We start from the raw sequence: 22,328 nt of genomic DNA on the forward strand, positions 1-22,328 counted from the left end.
CTGCAAAAGACGAGCCCTCCCAAGATCTATTCAGCCTCTCCGGGCAAGATTGTTCAAAGCAGAAATTTATGCTGAATTATAGGGATTTGGACTGCTCAGGAACTGGATTAAGGTGGCCTCAACTTTGTCTCATTTTAATTTTCCCCCAGGGATTTGACTTTTTCCTTTGTGAATGAGAATTTGAGCAAAAGTGAGATTAGTGTCTTAAGTATTGGTCTCAAATGTCATAATCATTAAAAACAGTCAACCAATCAGCATGTTTTGTACCCGATAGCTACGTAGCCACAATCTTTTAATGACATAGTTATTCCATCCATTGCAGGATCAATTAAAAATATATATGGTATATATCCACAAGATATGTACCAGCCCACCTGTGAAAAGAACCTCCTGTAAACCCCCCATTTACAGACACTTTGATTGCAGGACATTGTCATATTTACTAAACTTTGTGATGACTACTTCGCTGCAGACACCTCACCTGACATACAGTTACTTGAAAGAGTGAATGGAAAACAGGAAAGGGAACGCAAATGTGTACAGCTATTTACAAAATAACTAGCTGTTGGAAATGAATTACATCATTGGTTTGGGAATTACGTACAGCCTTTTGGCTTTTCCATTCAACAACATATTCGCAGCCCTTAGAACGAGATGGAACCAGTAATAAACACCAGGGCCTCCGCTAACCAAAGCCAAGTGGATAATGCTGCTAATATTAGTGTTTAATACACCCATTGCGGGAGGAGCTAGTTAAAAACTATCCAGAAACTATTTTAAACCAAGCTGACTGTGCAGACAATAGTCTGATACAGCTGATCTTGTGCAATCCTGCTGGGATTCTGCAGCCTGGCTGATTAAATTCTGGGACAAAAAAATGCACGGGAATCCATGATAATTTAGATTGAATATCCTTTTTGGAAGCCAAAGTATCCACATTTCAAGACAGTCGCTCCGATATGTTGTGTGTGTTTTATTGGTTTTTTCAGTCCATCAATTTTGGGGTAGGTGAGATGGGATCAGTCATATGTTTCATATAATTTTTAAAAAAAAACTTATGTAACTATGTTTACCGATTGAAATACTTATGATGTACAGAGAGTTGAATAAGGTATTTATCATATGCACAAAGTGGACTATGGTAATTTAGGCCCTTCCTGAGAAAGGTTTAGTGGGAAGTATGGGTAGAAAATGCAGGCCAAATTGACCAGCTCCTCCCAGAATGCATCATTCCTCAACCTAATCTCCCGTTTCCATTCACTTCAATGGGATTAATTGGATTGGATTTAAATTGACAGCACAATCCTGACAAAATTACTGGCAGCTGCGTAAGCTCAGATCCCAGCACACGCTGTCTGAAAGGAAACAAGACTACACGTGAAAACAGCAATGTTGTAACTTGGGATCCATCAGACATAGCTCAAATTTTCCTGGCAGCCGACATGTAGTTTCAAATCATGGCCCTGAACCCCCAAAATTGCAGCAATGTCCTCAAACAGACCAGAAACAGAACAACCCAAAATTACTGAAAGTCTCAAGCAGTTTAAGACGACATTCAACAACTGAGGGCGGCATAGTGGCGCAGTGGTTAGCACCGCAGCCTCACAGCTCCAGGGACCCGGGTTCGATTCTGGGTACTGCCTGTGCGGAGTTTGCAAGTTCTCCCTGTGTCTGCGTGGGTTTCCTCCGGGTGCTCTGGTTTCCTCCCACATGCCAAAGACTTGCAGGTTGATAGGTTAATTGGCCATTATAAATTGCCCCTAGTATAGGTAGGTGGTAGGGAAATGTATATAGGGACAGGTGGAGATGTGATAGGAATATGGGATTAGTGTAGGATTAGTATAAATGGGTGGTTGATGGTCGGCACAGACTCGGTGGGCCGAAGGGCCTGTTTCAGTGCTGTATCTCCAAAAAAAAACTGACTGTTTTATTGTACCAATGCCATTGCTTTCAGTCAGCGTGGGTTATAAGCATTTTATGGAGTGCATACTCAACTCAAGCAGCAGCTGGAAGCAGTGACTCACCGTATCTGCTGTTGAACAGGATCTGCACACACTCCCTCAGAATATTGATGTCTTCTGTTTCTTTTATATACAAGTTCCATTTTTCTGCGAAATAAGATTGAAGATACTGTAAATCTCTCCCACTCGGGAAGTCCTGTGAGTAGCGGTTTGTGGATGTCCGGGCTTCCCTTATTCACATATCAGGCCTCTCCTGTACAGAGTTCAAATGTATACAGATGCTCCCTGTGTCATTGATCCTTTACAGCAGTTAACATGGGGTGTGGTTGAGGGCTACATCTGTCCCATTCCCATCCCACTTCACCTGTGATGTTGGCAGAGATTCTTCACCACCTGTCTCTAGACTCCAAGTGGGACCTGCCCCAGTCATGGGCCATCCAGAGAGCTGGGACTCACCACTGTTTGCTCTGCTGCCAATGCTCTCCAGCTGAAGCAAGGTGAGAAAATGCAACAGTGCTCATGTAGCATCCACTTCAAGTGAACAGGCTCTTAGTAAAACTGCAGGAGCTAAAGTTTCAATGGAATGACTGGCCCTGAAGGCTGCTACTCCTGTTCCTGTGACCACTGCCTGATCTACACTCGATAATTACCTGTGGTGACAGGACTGAAATAGGGAACTCAATGTACAGAATCGTCAGCATAAACTTGTATCCCATTACTCTCTGTTAGTGCGTTCATAAGAATAGACCTTAACTAAGCCACTGGAATTGTGACCAAGGACAAAAACACAGTGAATCGGCTAATGCCCTTCAATGCACCAACAGGAAATCACTTATACTCCCAGGAAAGCCACTGAGTACAGTATTAATTCCAATGGTGAGGGGCTTACAGATGAAAGAATTTACATTTGTATAACACCCTTCACATCCCCAAGATATACCATAATGCTTTACAGCCAATGAATTGTTTGTTACGTGCAGTGATTGTTGTAACGTAGAGAAAGGTGGGAGCCACTTTGTGCATGGCAGGATTCCACAAACAGCGCTGAGACAAATGATCAGGTCAGCTGTTTTAGTGATGTTGGTTGAGGTATAAATACTGACCAGGACTTCATGAGAATTCCCTGTTCATCTTCGAATAATGCTGTAGAATCTTTTACGTTCACATGAGAAGGCAGATGGGACTTCTGTTTAATGCATCATCTGAATGATGCCACCTCTGGCAGTGCAGCTGTCCTGCACTGGAGTATCAGCCTAGGTAACGTGCTTGGTCCTGAAGTGGGGTTTGAACCCAAAGCTTGCCAGCTCAACGTGTGAGAGTTTTACCTCTCAGCCAAGCTGACAATCGCTCATGAAAACTGCAGGTGGTGTGGAAACTCAACTTGTGAGCGCAGTAAGTTATACAGACAGCAGCTTCTCATTGCCCATTCTGTTTATACCACAAGCATAACAGAAAGGTGATGATAGGAGAAGATTGCATTTGAAATTGCTCAATTTTATTTCTGCCTGTATTATTGTAGATGTGCAGTGTGTTTGCATCTCTCCATATTATGTGGAAAATCTATCTTAACTCTCTCTCCTGGGGACTTCCTCTGTTCTTTTGAAAATCCCGTGAACAGTGATTACAATAAATACAGTCATCTTCACACCTTTAAAAGAAAGGTACTCAAGTTGAGGAACTGGGGGCCGTACCCCAGTATCAGAGTCAAGGACTCTGTGACCAAGGGTAACACAGCAGAATAAAACTCACTCTACTCTGTCCCAGCAACCTGTCCCCCATCAGAATACTATTTAATATTTTCCCGTACCAGCCTCCTCTAAATCAGACTGCCAACCCGGGGGCAGTTTGGTTCCCTGGCTCCACATGTGCCCTGGATCCCAGGTCAAGACTCATTTCACACACAGTTGCAGTCTTATATAATCCATCAGAGAACAGGCTTCATATCATCCTGGACTGATTCACACACACACACACTAATTGCTCCAGGGGCTACTAGTGTAGGAATACTTAACAGGTATGAATCTATTTTAAATTCATTAGTGCTTTGGCTAAAACAGTGGTGAGAGGAATTTCAGCAACACACATCAATCATTTGCACGCCGAAGTCCCACGGCATAGCTGACCTGTTCCTGGCCCTTCACTTGTATTTCAATATATCCACCACAGGGCTAAGTTACGTTCATTGCTCAGAGACTCGTCACTCCTCTAAATATTAAAAGGGAAATAAAGTGCTTTGGGGCCAGGGCGGGCCCCGCCACGAATCACCAGTAAGAGACTTACTTCAAATGCTTTCTGAATTGCTAATTACAAAATACATCTGGATTTGCGGTGCTAAAAATCCAGGCAAAGAGCGGTGTAGGTGAGCGCAGAGATAAATGATCAAAACAGCCTTTTTGGAGCATTAACGGATGTTCAGAGAACTGAGGAGGAAAACAGGTTCAGATCCAAAACCTCATCATAAACGTTACATTGACTAACTCAACAGAATATACAAGGTAGATTCACCTTACTCCAGAAGTAAGGAATCCTGGAAACTAAGTGGAATTAGATGAACATTCCACAGATAAATAAAACATGTAACAATATTTTAAAAATAGCAGCACTTGGGTATTTCCCATTTCTCTACTGCAACTGGCCACTCATTCTTGAAGTTCGCTTCAAGTAGGGATCAAATATTATATTAATGGAATATCAATAGTGATTTGGGATGCATGATTCGGCCCACTGGAATGTAGTGACTGAAAAAAATCACTTTCTGTTCTTGTTCTGTGGGTTTCCAAGATTCTGAACTGCCATTTATGGGATGGTATTCCACAATTCCTCCTGGTTTTCCACAAAAACCAGCACGTGACCTAGGCTGTGACGAATATTTGGTTCTGTGATTAGTATATCAGTATATACCCTGGGGCAGAAATATCTTCCAGTCACTGTGGAAAAGCCAAATCCAATTTTAGCCCTTCAGAGCATTGCATTGCCAGATGGAACCTACAGAGGGAGACACTAGTTCCAGACTTGGTGTTTCAACGCACGTGTCGCGTGTTGCTCTGAGTGCAGGAAGAATATTTATCACGTAGAATCCATGCCTTGATGTTACAACTTGACCTCGTAAAGCTGTTGTGTGTTTTGGTAGAAGATTGTAGGACACAAGGATTCAGAAACAAACCAAGGAAATTCAGCCTGTCTGCAGATGCAAGATGTTTGGACCAGTCTCGCCTCCGCATTCTCTTAACACCAGCTCCTTGATACTCCCTCGTTCAGTCAGGACCCTGTCCATTCCATTTGCCAGCTCTCTCATCGAGTCCCATTAGAGATGTCCAAAGATCCTGTGATTATCAAGGGTTTATTAAGAGCAGAGAGTAATTACAGACAGACACCCTACTCAACTAACACCAACAACAGATGTAGGAGAAATGGTGTTCACAAAGTGACTGAACATCATTCAAGAAGTTAACACAATGTCAAAGGAAATGGGCAAGGACTCATGAAGGTCTTTTGTTAATTCAATCAAATGGAATGATTATTTTCTACCAAATGTCAAATATTAAGCAGCTTCACTGAATTCCAGGTTGACCACAGTCTGACTAGTGGCCTGAGCTGATAATTGTACTTGGTCCACACTCACATCGAGCGGGTCTCAGACAACTGCCCGCCCTGAAGTATCAGATACCATGAAAATGCAGAGACTTCAAGTGAGGATTTCTGACCTGTGTGTCAGAGTACTTTTTTTTTTAAATAAAAAAGACAAAATATTTTGATATGAAGTACAGGGGGTGGGGAAATGTGACTTCACATTCACAGGATGCTCCAAAGTGCTTCACAGCCAATGAATTAACTTTGAAGTGCAGTGACTATTGTTTTGTAGGTAAACGCAGCAGCCAATGTGCGCACAGCAAGGACCCACCCACAGCAACGAGATCAATGACCAGTTAACCTTCTTCAGTGGTGTGAGAATGATTTTTGGCCAGGATCCCGGGGGGAAAAGCCCATCTCTTCTTTGAGAAGATACCCTGGAGTCTCTAATGTCCAGCTGAATAGGCAGACAGGGCTTGAATTTGTCATCTCATCTGTAAAACAGCACCTCCAGCAAGACAGTATTCCCTCAGTACAGCAGGGAAGCGTCAGCCTGCATTATGTGGAGTGGAGCTTCAACACCACAATCTCCTGATTCCGTGGCAAGTGTCCAACCCTTTGAGTAATTCCATCCTTCAATTATGATAACCAGGAGTGCTAAATCTTCATTTGCCCCTCATACTTAGACAAACACATACAGGGCATTTTATATCTAACTGTAGTAAAGGAGATGGCTCTAAAAGTTGTAATTTATCTCGGTCATTTGTTCTATTTATCCATCCTCTTTCAAAAGTGGCAACTCCTATTATGCTATCATGCTGGGTGCAGCAGCAGCCTCTCCAGTATCTCACCTAAGTGCTCATTCTTCACATGTGAACTTGCACAATGAGTGCCAGCAGGCTACTCAACCACCATGGGGGGGGGGGGGGGGGTGGCGGGGGAAGGAGGGGGACAGAGTATCACAGCTTATTTCTTGCTGCTGGATAGCACTTGGGTGCAAGAACACTAGCTGATTCTTCACCTGCCTTGGCCCAAAGGCACTGAAGCCCATTGTAATATCCCAGTGCCATACAAGTACCAGGCAATAACCATCTCCAACAAGAGAGAATCTAACCATCTCCTCTTGACATTCAATGGCATTACCATCATTGAATTCCCCACCATCAACATCCTGGGGGTTTTCTGAAGTGAGTAATTCATCTCCTGACTCCCCAAAGCCTATCCACCATCTACAAGGCACAATTCAGGAGTGTGACGGAATGCCTGCCTGGATACAATTGCCTGAATGGGTGCAGCTCCAACAACACTCAAGAAGCTCAACACCATCCAGGACAAAGCAGCCCACTTGATTGGCACCTCATTCACCACCTAAAACATTCACTCCCTCCATCACTGATGCACAGTGGCAGCAGTGTACACCTTCTACAAAATGCACTGCAGCAACTCACCAAGGCTCCTTCGACAGCACCTTCTAAACCCGTGAACTCTACCACCTAGAAGGACAAGGGCAGCAGATGCATAGGAACACCACCATCTGCAAATTCCCCTCCGAGCCACACACCACCCTGACTTGGAACTATATCGCTGTTCCTTCACTGTCACTGGGTCAAAATCCTGGAACACTCCCTAACAGTACTGTGGGCGTACCTTCATCACATCGACTGCAGCAGTTCAGAAAGGCAGCTCACCACCACCTTCGCCAGGGCACGTAGGGATGGGCAATAAATGTTGGCCTTGCTAGCAATGCCCACACCCAATGAACGAATGAAAAAAAAAGATGGGTAACTCAGTACAGGAAGGGAATGTGACTGCAGCCTTGTTAGGCTGTGCACGCAGCCTGATGCTGGGTAGGGCATTTACTGATGACTCCAGAGGGGCCTAGAGCTAGATTTTAATTAATTTTCATTGACAATCTTTGTCAGACCATGCTAACACAAGACAAGACGGCTGTCACCTCTACCCCATGCACAAATGAAGTGTCAATATCGAGGAATTTATCGAGCAGGCGCTAATTAAATTGTGCCCATTTTGTTTTTCTCCCAACACTACTTCTTTGTTTAAGGCCTTGTAACGTGGGTAAAATGATAGAACTTTAAAAGTGATGAAAGAGGCCATTCGGCCCATTGTGAAAGTGTTATTCACTGAGGCCCATTCCCTGTCCTATCAAACATTTCTTTTTTTAAATGCTATTATGGAATCTGCTTCTACCATGTTACTAGTAGAGTCCCTGTGCAAACAAACCAATTCTTCTCATCTTTCCCTTTGTTCTTTTGGTGATAATTTTAGGTTTTGTTTGTTAAAGCCTCATTTAGGGGAATTAAGAGACTTTTATTGAAAATTGCACAGCCTAGAAATACACTTGAATGGGGCATCTTCCAGTAGAGGGAGCAGGAAGGAACGCAGCAGCAACACAACTGATGGAGCAGGAAGTTATTTTTCTGCAAAGAGCAATGGTGAGGCATCCAGGCCACAATGATTAGACACGTAGGAGATAGCAGCCCCGAAGGTCAGGGCTGGAGAAACCTCTATGCTGCCATGTTACCTCAGGAGATTGTGTAAACTGGGCCTCATAAAATATCAGCACTCAAAGCAGCTCAGGCTGAGGAGGTTGACATTATACAGTCTGAAAGAACAAGACCCTGAGGCACACTCTAGCATCTGCACTGCCTCACATGTGGCAGTTAAAAGGCACCATGACCCTCAACTACAGAGCCACATGATTCTTCTGGTCTTTCACAAGTCATCTGTGGAGACAGCTGCACTAAACTGGCCACACATTCCCTGCTTCACAACTGAAGCACCAACAGAAGTGTCAGCTGGAGTCTTCAGCAGCAGCAGCAAGACAGGAGCTGTGCCTTCCCTGGAGTATAGGCATGACAGGCTGCACACGGGCTATTTTTGCACCACGTGCCATCACACACTCTCCACAGTTCATGCCACTGAGACGGCCAAATGCTCAATGGCAGAGTGCTGTGCAGACGTCCCTCAGGTCTAATATAGCAGAACAACGCTAGGTGGCAGAACAACCTTCCAGTACGTATTACAAAGATGAGTGATTGGCTTTTCTACACCATGCTCTGTTTGAAAAACTGAGCCTATGATTCTTGAAACCTACAGTGACACAGCAGGATCAATCAACATGTTGAATCTCAACCAGCACCAACAAACCTTCACTTGGCTACTAACCCTTCCCTTTCCTTGCTCGTGCTCCTTACCTCAACCTGTCTTTTTGGATTAAGATTCTCACCAGAATGTATATTTCAGGGCTGATGCCAGGATCAGATGCTGAGGCACTGGCATCACCTTCACTAGAGTCTCTCACTTCTGTGAAGGTTGATGCTACATTATGAGTCTAAAATTGTGTTATCTATATTGTAGTACAGTCAGTATATGACATCTTCAGTGGTGGAGGTCTCTGTGAACAGCTTGGAGCATTTCTTGGCACTATTATATATAATGGTACAAATCGGTGCATGGCCACGTCCTCTGGCTTTGCTACCCTTCTAAGATCACCTGGTCTTTACTATCTGCAAATGCTTTCTGAATCCGTGAAGGCTCAGTGACTGGTCTATGGCCACACAGGATAAACGCTGCATTCTACCCCAAGGAGACTATTGGTACGCATTGACCAACAATGCACGATGAGTAAACTCACTGCATTGCCTCCATAACAATGGTTTCTACAGTAAAATTTGCGAGGTGTTGCCAGAATCTGTTTGAGGATGTTACTTCTTCAGTGACTATCATTTTTTTTTTTTACGCGTTTGTGGGATGTGGGCATTGCTGGCTAGGCCATCATTTATTGCCCAGCCCTAATTGCCCTCGAGAAGGTGGTGGTGACCTGCCTTCTTGAACCGCTGCAGTCCATGTGAGGTAGGTATACCCACAGTGCTGTTAGGAAGTGAGTTCCAGGATTTTGACCCAGCGACAGTGAAGGAATGGCAATAACTCACTGCCCACAAGGGTGGTGGAAGTGGTATCAATTATTTTAAGAAGAAACTGGATGACTACTTGAAGGAAATAGACTTTCAGGGCTACGGGGATTGAGCAGGGGAGTGGGACTGACTGAATAGCTCCATGAAGAGCGGTCATGGACTCGATTGGCCGAATGGCCTCCTTTTGTGCCATAAATGACTCTAACATGCAGAGTTTTTCAGTGATTTATCATGCTATACATCCCATATATATTTTCAGTGTGTGAATTGGAGGGGAACTTGCAGGTGGTGGTGTTCCCATGCATCTACTGCCCTTGTCCTTCTAGGTGATAGAGGTCACGGGTTTGGAAGGCGCTGTTTAAGGAGCCTTGGTGCGTTGCTGCAGTACTTCTTGTCGATGGTACACAATGACCCATTATTAATAGAAGCGCTAATTCATTTAAAATTTACCCAGACCTAGCGAAGATCTTTGTGAAAGGTGAACAGGTGTGGACATTAAGCAAAGCCAGGATGTGGCCCAGCTGTGCTTCCCTCGACAGAACTCACTATCTCTGCTCACAGATGAGGAAAGAGCAGCTGACAATGCAAAGGGCACTGGGCCCTGCCAAGAATCTGGGCCAGAAGGAGTAGTGGCGAAAAGGGAAACTTCTCCCCAAAGTTCCAGCCATAAAAACCATGAGGTGGTGTTAAGTGCTGGATTGCGAAGGTTCAGTCTTGTTGGGCACTGTATGATGCACTGTGACAAAGGTAAACTTTCCATCTTCATCCTGTCTGGAGCCTTTGACATGGTTTACCACAACATCTTCCTCCAACACTTCTCCACTGTCGTGGGACTGCTCTCACCTGGTTCCATTTTTATCCATCTCATCATAGCCACGGAATAACTTGCAATGGCCTCTCTTCCTGCTCCATTACTTCCAGCCCCCACCTCATCTAGGACACTGCCCTTTGGCAACCTCATCCAGAAGCACAGCATTAGTTTTCACACGTATGCTGAAAACACCCAACTCTAATTCCCCACCACCTCTCTCAACTGCTGCACTATTGCTGAATTATCAGACTGCTTATCCGACATTCAATGCGGGATGAGCAGATAGTTCCTTCGATTAAATATTGGGAAGACCAAAGCCATTGTTTTCGGTCCCCACTCCAGACTCTGTTCCCTAGCTACCAACTCCATCCCTCCTGTTGGCAACAGTCTGAGAATAAACCAGTTTGTTCACAATCTTGGTGTCACATTTAACCGCGAGATGAGTTTCTGACCTCATATTTGGGCCATCTTTAAGACCACCTATTTCCACCTCTGTAACATCACCTGACTTCACCTTTTCTCAGCTGATTTGCTGCTGAAACCCTCATTTATGCCTTTGTTATCTCTAGACTTGGTTGTACCAACACACTGTTGGCTGGTCTCCCACATTCTAGTCTGTAAACTTGAGGTCATCCAAAACTCTGCTGCCCATGTCTTTATGCGCACCAAGTCCCCCGTTCCCCTATCATCCCTGTGCTCGCTGACCAATACTGGATCCCAGACAAGCAATGTCTTGATTTTAAAATTCTCATCCTTGTTTTCAAATCACTCCTCCCTATCTCTGTAACCTCCTCCAGTCCCACAACCTTCCAAGATATCTGCGTTCCTCCAATTCTGGCCTCTTGAGAATCCCCCATTTTAATTGCTCTACCATTGGTGGCCGTGCCTTCAGTAGCCGAGGCCTTGAGCTCTGGAATCCCTCCCTACACCTCTCCCCCTCTCTACCTCACTTTCCTCCTTTGAGACACTCCTCAAAACCTACCCCTTTGACCAAGCTTTTGGTCATCTGACCCAATACCTCTTTATGTGGTTAAGCATCATATTTTGTTTTATTATGCTCCTGTGAAGCACCTGGGGACTTTTCATTATGTTAAAGGCGTTATATAAATATAAGTTGTTGTTGTCATCTTTCTTTGTAATCTCACTTATAACCAGGCTACTCATTTCTAGCTAATATCCACACCAATGGAAGAATAATTGTCAAATGTCCTCAGGATGCTAGCACTTGTTCTTCCTTCTCGAGTCCATACAACAGGTCCATGTTATAGAATAATCACGCTCAGTAAAATTAAATTCCCCCTAAAACTCTGGGAGAAAAACAACATTCAACATACAAATATATATAGTCACATACACACACACACACACAAAAAGCTCACATGAAACAGACTCTCAATTCGAGAGACAAGACCCAGAGTGCTAGGCCCTGATTTATGCATATTCTGCCTGCTTAGATTTACTAAAGCAACTGTTACTGAGAATTTGGCCTGATACTTTGTCTGCATCCAGTGGAATCAGTCCTGTTTCACACCACACTGATTACATTTGGCAATCATTTCACCATTTTCCTGAGCTAGACACATTTCTAAGTGTGCACATAGTTTATGGAACAGTAGTGATCCCACCCACCGTGTGAATGGTACATCAGGATCCAGCTGTACTGAACCTTTTTAGACACCTCAAGTTCTTCCAGTACCCTGCTGCGTATATAGTCTGCCTGTTTAGGGTACTGAATTACACAGATCATGACTTAAACTCCAATCTGTGCTGCTGGCAGAGGGAGTGAGAGTGCTATATTGAATGCAGTGTCTCTGTATAAGGAGGAGATAAACCTATTCAGCATCCTGAGCATCAAGTGCCTCAAAATGGTTACAGGGTGGATAACATACCAGCTGCATACCTGTGCATTTGTTAGCAAAAGGCCAAGTTTATCACATGTGCTTCTAGCTGACACATCTCGTCACTCAGCTCTATATGGAATACACACCAGGGGTCACTTATGTTTCTGCAGCTGCTCTTGTGAGTATTTGAGAGCCACTCACTGACACGGTTCCTCGAGTATCTGAGAGCCATTCACTGACACGGTTCCTCCAGTATCTGAGAGCCACTCACTGAGACGGTAACTCCATTATCTGAGAGCCACTCACTGAGACGGTTCCTCCAGTATCTGAGAGCCATTCACTGAGACGGTTCCTCCAATATCTGAGAGCCATTCACTGAGACGGTTCCTCCAGTATCTGAGAGCCATTCACTGAGACGGTTCCTCCAATATCTGAGAGCCACTCACTGAGACGGTTCCTCCAGTATCTGAGAGCCATTCACTGAGACGGTTCCTCCAATATCTGAGAGCCATTCACTGAGACGGTTCCTCCATTATCTGAGAGCCACTCACTGAGACGGTTCCTCCATTATCTGAGAGCCACTCACTGAGACGGTTCCTCCAATATCTGAGAGCCATTCACTGAGACGGTTCCTCCAATATCTGAGAGCCATTCACTGAGACGGTTCCTCCAATATCTGAGAGCCATTCACTGAGACGGTTCCTCCAGTGTCCGAGAGCCACTCACTGAGACGGTTCCTCCAGTGTCCGAGAGCCACTCACTGAGACGGTTCCTCCAGTGTCCGAGAGCCACTCACTGAGACGGTTCCTCCAGTGTCCGAGAGCCACTCACTGAGACGGTTCCTCCAGTGTCCGAGAGCCACTCACTGAGACGGTTCCTCCAGTGTCCGAGAGCCACTCACTGAGACGGTTCCTCCAGTGTCCGAGAGCCACTCACTGAGACGGTTCCTCCAGTGTCCGAGAGCCACTCACTGAGACGGTTCCTCCAGTGTCCGAGAGCCACTCACTGAGACGGTTCCTCCAGTGTCCGAGAGCCACTCACTGAGACGGTTCCTCCAGTGTCCGAGAGCCACTCACTGAGACGGTTCCTCCAGTGTCCGAGAGCCACTCACTGACACTATAGCTTAGTGTTTAACCTTGTTTAACATTTTGTTTAACCTTGTATAGCTACACAAACACTTGTTATAGATTGTACACCAGTTATTGATGGGAGGTGCAGCAGTTTTGTCAGTTCACCAGCCTAGTTGTGTAAGCAGTTTCAATAAGAAGTGCATAGTTATATAACTGATCATTACAAACAATGCACTAATGTAACTAGTTACTGGTTATGTGGCTGATCTCTATGATGAGTATATCATTACATAACCTGTCTCAACAACCTCACACCTACAATTACATAACCAACCCCATCAGGGAAATGCTTGAGATACTTTCTAGTCTGAGCTCACAAGTTTCCCTGACCAGTAGCTATTATAATCAAATCAATAAGAGCAGGAAGGATCAGCTCGTGTAGCAGAGAGCTTCAGTTACACAAGTTAACTGTGCGTGTAGGTCCGGAAGTTATCACCCGCACGGACACGATGGGCTGAATGGCCTCTGTCTGTGCCGTAATTTTTCTTTGGTTCTAGGAATATGTTAATTAGGAGCAGGTTAAATAATGCGAGCATTGCTGAGTTTGGTCTTACTGCTGCAGTTCATGAATCTACTGGTATAATTGGTCACTAGGGACATGATTTCCAGGCCCTGCCGAGGTCAGGAATGGAGGTGGACAGGGCCTGAAAATACTAACAGCTGGCCTTCAGTTTTGCAGCATGATGGGGGACAGTTCAACTGTCTGCAGGCGGGCACTCAGCGGCAGGCCGGGGTACCTGCGCTCCAGGCAAGCTTACAGGCCCTCCCTGTTCGCCTGGGTGTGGGTGCAGCTAAAGGCCGCCCTGTAGAGGAAATTCTGCCCCTGCCCACTCACAGTGGTGGCCTGGCTGCTTTTTCTACTTTAAAAAGTTTCTGCAAGGGCACCTTCATGTTGAAGCGCCCTCTCAGTTACTTACCATTCATTGCAGCCGGCTGCTCCTCTGAAACAGGAAGACCTCTGCTTGGCCCTCCAGCTTAGTGAGCCCATCTACCACCCTTAATTCGACAAGGAATCTGTCACCATGCCAATTAAGGGAGCGCCCCGGTCAAAATTCCAACATGACTGTTTTCCCCCCGACCCACCCCTTCACCAGCTCCGGGGGCATGTTCCAGATCCACAAACAGTCCAGACTCCTGCTTCCCGCTCCCAAAGTGAAAATTCAGCCCTAGGTCTTCCATGTAAAACCTAAAGACCTGAACAGTGGGACAGGTGCTTCGATTTGAGCGAGTGAGGGAATAGTTCAATTTTACATAGAACAAGAATAGATATTGTTGTACTAAAGGAAGAGCAGTAGCAAGAGCAACTTTCTGACGGAGCTGCCTGGGATTTCCAGAAACAAGCATGGTGGAGATTCTCCTTCTGGCAGCGGAAACTTGGAAAAAGAACCCAACCTGTTATCAATCAGAAGTTGGGCTACAATTAGTCGCAGTGCAGGCACAGTCTACTTGCACAATTGCAGCATTCTGCAGAAAGCTGCATCTTTGGACAATCTGGGACCTCCTTGTCTGTGTGACCCACCACACATAATGATAACTGCTAACCCCACTTTGGGAGCTTGCTATCCTAGAGCAATAACCTTTGCTATATTCTCTAACAGTTGTGCTGCCTGTCCCTTTTAGCATCACCCTTTGCTGCTCCCATCAATAAAGGTCCCATGAGGACCCTTGCTGTATTGACCACGGTGTCATGACCACCTCCCTTCTATGCTCCCGAGAGAACATGTAAAATGTGTTACCTGCTTTATCGTGTACTATAGAAAAAAGAAGCCGCTTTGAAACGTGTGAATGTTGAGAGATGTTGAGTTCACCAATAAACCCTGTTGTATTTTTACCTAGAAATGAGGAGAACACAGTTAGCATGGAGATAGGACATATTTCCAGTGTACTGTGACTGAGACTAGGGAGTTGGTCAGTTCACTAATGTCCCTGTTTCCACTTTGTTCATAAGATGTGACAGAGTATCTGCTCTCTCCTGAAAGTTTGTTTCCCTTCAATAAATGGCAACTCGCTCCCTCAATTACTCCTTTCTCCTATCTTGCTCTCTCCATTACCCCAGTAATCAGCCATTCCTTCATGAGAAGAAATACAAAGGGTTAAAAATCAGAGGTATAATTGGAGGGGGATAGAGGAAAGAGCTAGATCCAATGTATTTGGATAGTAGATATGCTGTACAATGATCGGTGGGGTCAAGAACCAGAGGACACAGATTTAAGATGATTGGCAAAATAGGCAATGGCAACATGAGGAAAAACTATCTTACTCAGCGAGTGGTTAAGGTCTGGAATGCACTGCCTGAGAGTGCGGTGGAGGCAGATTCAATTGAGGCATTCAAAAGGGAATTGGTTAAGCACCTGAAGAAAAAATATTGTCGGGGCTACAGGGAAAGGGCAAGGGAGCGGGACTAGCTGAATGAAATGGTTTTAGAGAGCAGGCGTGGACTCGAAAGGCGAAATGGCCTCTTTCTATGCTGTAACCATGTATGCTCCAACTGATACTGGCAGGATAGATAGACATTGGTGGGGAACAGGGGTAGAGGAGCTCCAGCCACACAGGTAGGACAGATAGGGCGGCACAGTGGCGCAGTGGTTAGCACCGCAGCCTCACAGCTCCAGGGACCCGGGTTCAATTCCGGGTACTGCCTGTGTGGAGTTTGCAAGTTCTCCCTGTGTCTGCGTGGGTTTTCTCCGGGTGCTCCGGTTTCCTCCCACAAGCCCAAAGACTTGCAGGTTGATAGGTAAATTGGCCATTATAAATTGTCACTAGTATAGGTAGGTGGTAGGGAAATATAGGAACAGGTGGGGATGTTTGGTAGGAATATGGGATTAGTGTAGGATTAGTATAAATGGGTGGTTGATGTTCGGCACAGACTCGGTGGGCCGAAGGGCCTGTTTCAGTGCTGTATCTCTTCTAAATTCTAAATTCTGGCACTGACAGGGGACAGTGCAGGACAGCGTAACAAAGTGAGAGGGGGACATAAGAAATTTACAAAAGGATACGGATAGGTTAGGTGAATGGGCCAAAATTTGGCAGATGGAGCTTAAGGTGGATAAGTGTGAGGTTATCCATTTTGGTCGGAAGAATAGAAAGGCAAATTGTTATCTAAATGGAGAGAAACTTCAGAGTGTTTCGGTGTAGAGGGATCAGGGTGTCCTCGTGCATGAATCGCAGAAAACAAGTATGCAGGTACAACAGGTAATAAGGAAGGCAAATGGAATTTTGGCATTTATTGCTGAAGGAATATAGAGTATAAAATTAGGGAAGTGTTGCTGCAACTGTACAAGGCATTAGTGAGACCACACCTGGAGTATTGCGTACAGTTTTGGTCCCCTTACTTGAGGAGGGATGTAGTTGCATTGGAGGCAGTTCAGAGGAGATTCACTAGATTGATTCCAGAGATGAGGGGTTTGTCTTATGAAGAGAGATTGAGCAGTTTAGGCCTTTACTCTCTAGAGTTTAGAAGAATGAGAGGAGATCTAATTGAGGTATATAAGATGATTAAGGGGATTGACAAAGTAGACGTAGAGAGGATGTTTCCTCTTGTGGGGCAATCTAGAACGAGAGGTCATAGTTTTAGCATAAGGAGTAGCAGATTTAAAACAGAGATGAGGAGAAATTATTTCTCTCAAAGGGTCGTGAATCTGTGGAATTCACTACCCCAGAGTGCGGTGGATGCCGGGACAGTGAGTAAATTTAAAGGAGGGGATAGACAGATTTTTAATTAGTAAAGGGTTGAAGGGTTATGGAGAATGGGCAGGAAAGTGGAGTTGAGGCTGAGTTGAGATCAGCCATGATTGTATTGAATGGTGGAGCAGACTCGAGGGGCTGAATTGCCTGCTCCTGCTCCTAGTTCTTAGGAACTATAGGCTCTAGAGAGATTTTGGGGGGGTGGGGGGGTGGGGAGGGAGGGTGATGGTGGGGTGGGGGACAGTGCAGGGGAGGGGGGGGAAAATCAGCATATGGGAGGGGGGGGGAAATCAGCGCAGGGGAGTGGGGGGAGAAAATCAGCGCAGGGGAGGGGGGGAGAAAATCAGCGCAGGGGAGGGGGGGAGAAAATCAGCGCAGGGGAGGGGGGGAGAAAATCAGCGCAGGGGAGGGGGGGAGAAAATCAGCGCAGGGGAGGGGGGGAGAAAATCAGCGCAGGGGAGGGGGGAGAAAAGCGCAGGGGAGGGGGGAATCAGCGCAGGGGAGGGGGGAATCAGCGCAGGGGAGGGGGGAATCAGCGCATGGGAGGGGGGAATCAGCGCAGGGGAGGGGGGAATCAGCGCAGGGGAGGGGGGAATCAGCGCAGGGGAGGGGGGAATCAGCGCAGGGGAGGGGGATCAGTGCTTTAATCTGGATATGTGTCAATGAACGTCTGCACTACTTATTTTTACGTAATACAAGTAACACGATCATCTCCTCAAGAAATGCAGTATCAGGTAAACATATTATTAATCCTGAATGTACTACCAAGACTCTTGTGCTCTTGAACTTTGCTGCCTCCAGTTTGAACACAATGGAAGTGATTCTTGGGCATAGTGATGTATAATTACATTTATAATGGGGTCCATCCATAATGGGGAATGTTTTTGAGATGGGACACGTACGCCAGTGAACTGACTTGGGCCCTTGCATATGCTCAGTTTTGAAGTTAATAAACCTCTCCCCTCCATCCTGACTTTGAGACTTAATTATTTGTACATTCTTAAATGAAAGTTACATGAGCCCCCATCCCCCCTCCCCAAATAATCAGAAAGCTTAAACTGGTAACAGAATCCATCCTCCAACCATAGAATGATCATTTGATTAGAAGGAACATGGAGAGGTTTGTTGAGTTGAATGAATTATGGCACTACGTTCTGTAGCTAGTACAATGGTTTCAGTGTATTAATAATTGTGTGAGTTCTTATAATGTGTTTGATTTGTCCAAGAAGTGTAAAGCCAGATGACATGCCCCCCCCCTCACAGAGACAGCGACCTGCAACCCCCCCCTCAGAGACAGCGACCTGCAACCCCCCCCTTTAAAAAGACAGCGACCTGCACCAACCCCCCCTCACAGAGACAGCGACTGCTCCCCCCACTCAGAGACAGCGACATGCCCACTCAGAGACAGCGACATGCCCTCCCCCCACTTCAGAGACAGCGACATGCCCTCCCCCCACTCTCAGAGACAGCGACCTGCCCCCCCTCACAGAGACAGCGACCTGCCCACCCCCCACTCAGAGACATGCGACCTGCTCCCCCCTCACAGACAGCGACATGCCCCACACCCACCTCACAGAGACAGCCACATGCCCCCCTCTACTCAGAGACAGCGACCTGCCCCCCTTAAAAAGACAGCGACATGCCCCCATCCCCTCAGAGACAGCGACATGCCCACCTCCCCCACTCAGAGACAGCAACATGCCCACACCCCCCCACTCAGAGACAGCGACATGCCCCCCCTCACAGAGACACCGACCTGCCCACACCCCCCCACAGAGACAGCGACATGCCCCCCCCCCACAGAGACAGCGACATGCCCCCCCCCCACAGAGACAGCGACATGTACCCCCCCCCCCCCCACAGAGACAACGACCCGCTCCCCCCACTCACAGAGACAGCGACCTGCCCCACACCCCCTCACAGACAGCGACATGCACCCCCCCAGAGACAGCGACATGTACCCCCCCACAGAGACAGCGACATGTACCCCCCTCACAGAGACAGCAACCTGCCCCACACCCCTCACAGACAGCGACATGTCCCCCCTCACAGAGACAGCGACCTGCCCCACACCCCCCTCACAGACAGCGACATGCCCCCCCTCCCAGAGACAGCGACAATGTACCCCCCCCCCACAGAGACAGCGACATGCCCCCCCCACAGAGACAGCGACATGTACCCCCCCCCCACAGAGACAGCGACATGTACCCCCCCCCCCACAGAGACAGCGACATGCACCCCCCCCCCACAGAGACAGCGACATGCACCCCCCCCCCACAGAGACAGCGACATGTACCCCCCCCCACAGAGACAGCGACATGCCCTAATGCTCTTTTGCCTCATTTACCTTTCCAAACAAAAAAAATTATAAAATGTTACTGTATAGAAAGTAGTCATTTGACCTTTCAAATCTTTTCCCATTTCTCTCCATATGAGCCATACAGTCTAATCCCACTTCAAAAGTACTCCATTGGCTGTGAAACACTTGGAACATCCTGAAGTTGTGATATGTAAATCTTTTCTTTAAAGGTCACTGTACATAGCTCATTATATACAACCTGCTGTATACAAATGTATTGTCTCTATTTACTGTTTATTAGATTTTATATCTGTCACTGTGTATAGGTAGAGACTTGCTTTATGTATAAATATAAATGAATACATTGTGCTCAGTTTAAATGTAAACCTAAGGTTGAGGTAGGTCGAAGATGGCCACCAAGCTCCAATATATCTGACTTCTGGGAAAATGGCTTTTGTTTTCAATTTCTACAAAGCTTTAATGTGTTAATTAAGCTGGGAAGATTCCGTTTGATGTGAACATCTTTCACCTGTGGCTCATTCAACCTGGAAATGGGACTCTCGGTCACAGGAAATATCAAGCATTAATAATGCATTCTAGGCAGTTTAAAGGCCAATGGGATGTTTAAGCCTCTAGACTGGGAGACAGAGAAAAAGACTGAACCAAAATTGAGGCAGGAACTTGTGACAGACTGTTGGTAGATCCTTGTGCAGCAGACAGTTAAAAGACCAGGCAGTATTTTTGCAGTGTTCAGTACATGTTTGATTGGTATAATTAATGTCAATAAAACTAGTTGGTTAATTCAGAATCTGAGCCCAATTTGAAGTGAGATGTATTAATAATACTGACTTTCAGAGTGGCTTGGAGAGAAAAAGTGCAGCGCGCAATACCAGTATAGGGTCAGGAGAACCCTAAAGATGCTGGGTCCCTGCAGGGGCAGAAACCCACACCAACATGCAAATTAGGAGCAGGACTAGGCCACTTGGCCACTCAAGCCTGCTCCGCCATTCAATAAGTTCATGGCTGAACTGATTAAGCCACATTCTGCTTACCCCAGATAACCTTCCATGCCCTTGTTTTATCAAGAATCAATCTAGCTCTGCCTTAAAAATTTTCAAAGACTTTGCTTCCATTGCCTTTTGAGGAAGAGAATTCCAAAGACTCATGACCCTCAGAGAAAAGAAATTTCCTCATCTGTCTCAAATGGGCGACTCCTTATTTTTAAACACTGACCCCTAGTTCTAGATTCTCCCACAAAAGGAGATATCCTTTCCACATCCACCCTGTCAAGACCCCTCAGAATCTTATGTTTCAATCAAGTCACGTCTTACTCTTCGACACTCCAGCAGATACAAGCCCAACCTGTCCAATCTTTCCTCATAAGACAACCCGCCCATTCTAGATATTAGCCTAGTAAACCTTCTCTGTACTGCTTCCAATGCACTTACATCCTTCCTTGAATAAGGAGACTAATACTGTACACAGTACTCCAGATGTGGTCTCACCAATACCCTGTATAACTGAAGCATAACCTCCCTACTTTTGTATTCAATTTCCCTCGCAATAAATGATAACATTCTATTAGCTTTCCTAATTACTTGCTATAGCCGCATATTAACCTTTTACAATTCATGCACTAGGACACCCAGATCCCTCTGCATCTCAGAGCTCTGCAATCTAATATTTTAGATAATACGCTTCTTTTTTATTCTTCCTGCCAAAATGGACAATTTCACACTTTCCCACGTTATACTCCATTTTCCAGATCTTTGCCCACTCACTTAACCTATCTATATCCCTTTGTAGCCTCCTTATGTCCTCTTAATAACTTACTTTCCTACCTATCTTTGTGTGATCAGCAAATTTAGCAACCATACCTTCGGTCCCTTCATCCAAGTCATTTATATAAATTGTAAAATGTTGAGGCCCCAGCACTGATTACATCTTGCCAACCAGAAAATGACCCATTCATGCCTACTCTGTGTTTCCTGTTAGCTAACCAATCTTCTATCCATGCATGGCCGCAGCTTCCAGTTTGTAGGCAGTGGCTCATTAAGTCACAACACAATAGTAGCAAGAATAGTGAGAAATACCCATTCCATCCCAACCTGTATTGGGTGCAAGTATATAGTGCTTATGCCACTGGGCTCGCACCTCAGAGTTTGCAAGTTCAAATCCTGCCATGGCAAATTATGGAATTGAATTTCATTTAATAATTCGCTTGTGAGAGCTGGAACAAACAAATGATTAAGGTCAAAGCACATTAAAAACTCATCAGATTCTTCAAAGATGGGAATCTGTCACCCCTTTTCGATGTGGCCTAAACACAACTCTAGTGCCACACAATACAAGAGTGACCCCAACATAGACCACCATTCAAAGGAGATCAATTTACTGAATTGGCTTTGCCCTTGGTACAGGAGAGGGACCTCAATAGGCCCCTTAATTGGATCAATAGGTTATCTGCCGCTTGTGGATGGGTAGCCATTCTGGACCTGACTCGGCCTCCTGGAAATGGCAGGCAGTCTGCACTGTGCCGGGGAATTAGCGTGCTAGCTGGCAGCGGGAAATTCTGGGCCTGCCCACCTCTGTTCCTGCCCCCACCTCGCCACGAAAATCTTGCCCTCCATCCCTCCACTCCATGAATCTGCCTGTTACCCCAGCCCCCATTCTTCAGACTCATGTGGCCACATTCCCCTCAATGCCATTTGCCATTAACTTAAGTTTCTCATGTGATACCTTCTCAAATGCTTGGTTTTGAAGATCTATATAAGCCTCATCCACTGCATTTCCTTCAATGAACTCGTCAAGCACAGCCGGCCTTTTAGAAATCTGGGCTGATCTAGCCCTGGTTAATTCGGGTTTCTCCAAGTGTTCAATAACTGTATTATGGATTCTAGCAGTTTAACCCACAACTGCAGAAAGACTAACAGACCTAAAAGTTCCTGGCTTATCCCGGTCTCCATTTCTGAAGAGGGGAGTCACCTTTTCCAAAATAAGTTTCCCACAGAACTTTGAAAAACTGTAGTCACAGAGTCTCAGCTATTTCTTTCCCAGCTTTCCCTTAACATCCAAGTTAAGCATTGGCTCCCAGTCT

The 22,328-nt window shown here is 45.9% G+C and overlaps 1 protein-coding gene across 10 annotated transcripts in view; it reads right to left on the reverse strand.

The window, feature by feature from the left end:
• Window positions 1–22,328, reverse strand: part of gtf2ird1 (GTF2I repeat domain containing 1) — a 193,908-nt gene that overhangs the window by 89,040 nt on the left and 82,540 nt on the right. For 9 of the 10 annotated variants that reach the window (XM_068010158.1, XM_068010156.1, XM_068010163.1 and 6 more), the window contains 2 exons: window positions 14,985–15,080; window positions 2,025–2,108 (listed from right to left, as the gene is read on the reverse strand). In XM_068010158.1, coding sequence (XP_067866259.1) covers window positions 2,025–2,108; window positions 14,985–15,080 — 180 coding nt within the window. The remainder of the gene's footprint in view (window positions 1–2,024; window positions 2,109–14,984; window positions 15,081–22,328) is intronic. The other variant, XM_068010159.1, reaches the window with a different exon arrangement.

The sequence above is a fragment of the Heterodontus francisci genome, chromosome 30 (assembly GCF_036365525.1).
Source record: "Heterodontus francisci isolate sHetFra1 chromosome 30, sHetFra1.hap1, whole genome shotgun sequence".
In the NCBI taxonomy this organism is placed as follows: domain Eukaryota; kingdom Metazoa; phylum Chordata; class Chondrichthyes; order Heterodontiformes; family Heterodontidae; genus Heterodontus; species Heterodontus francisci.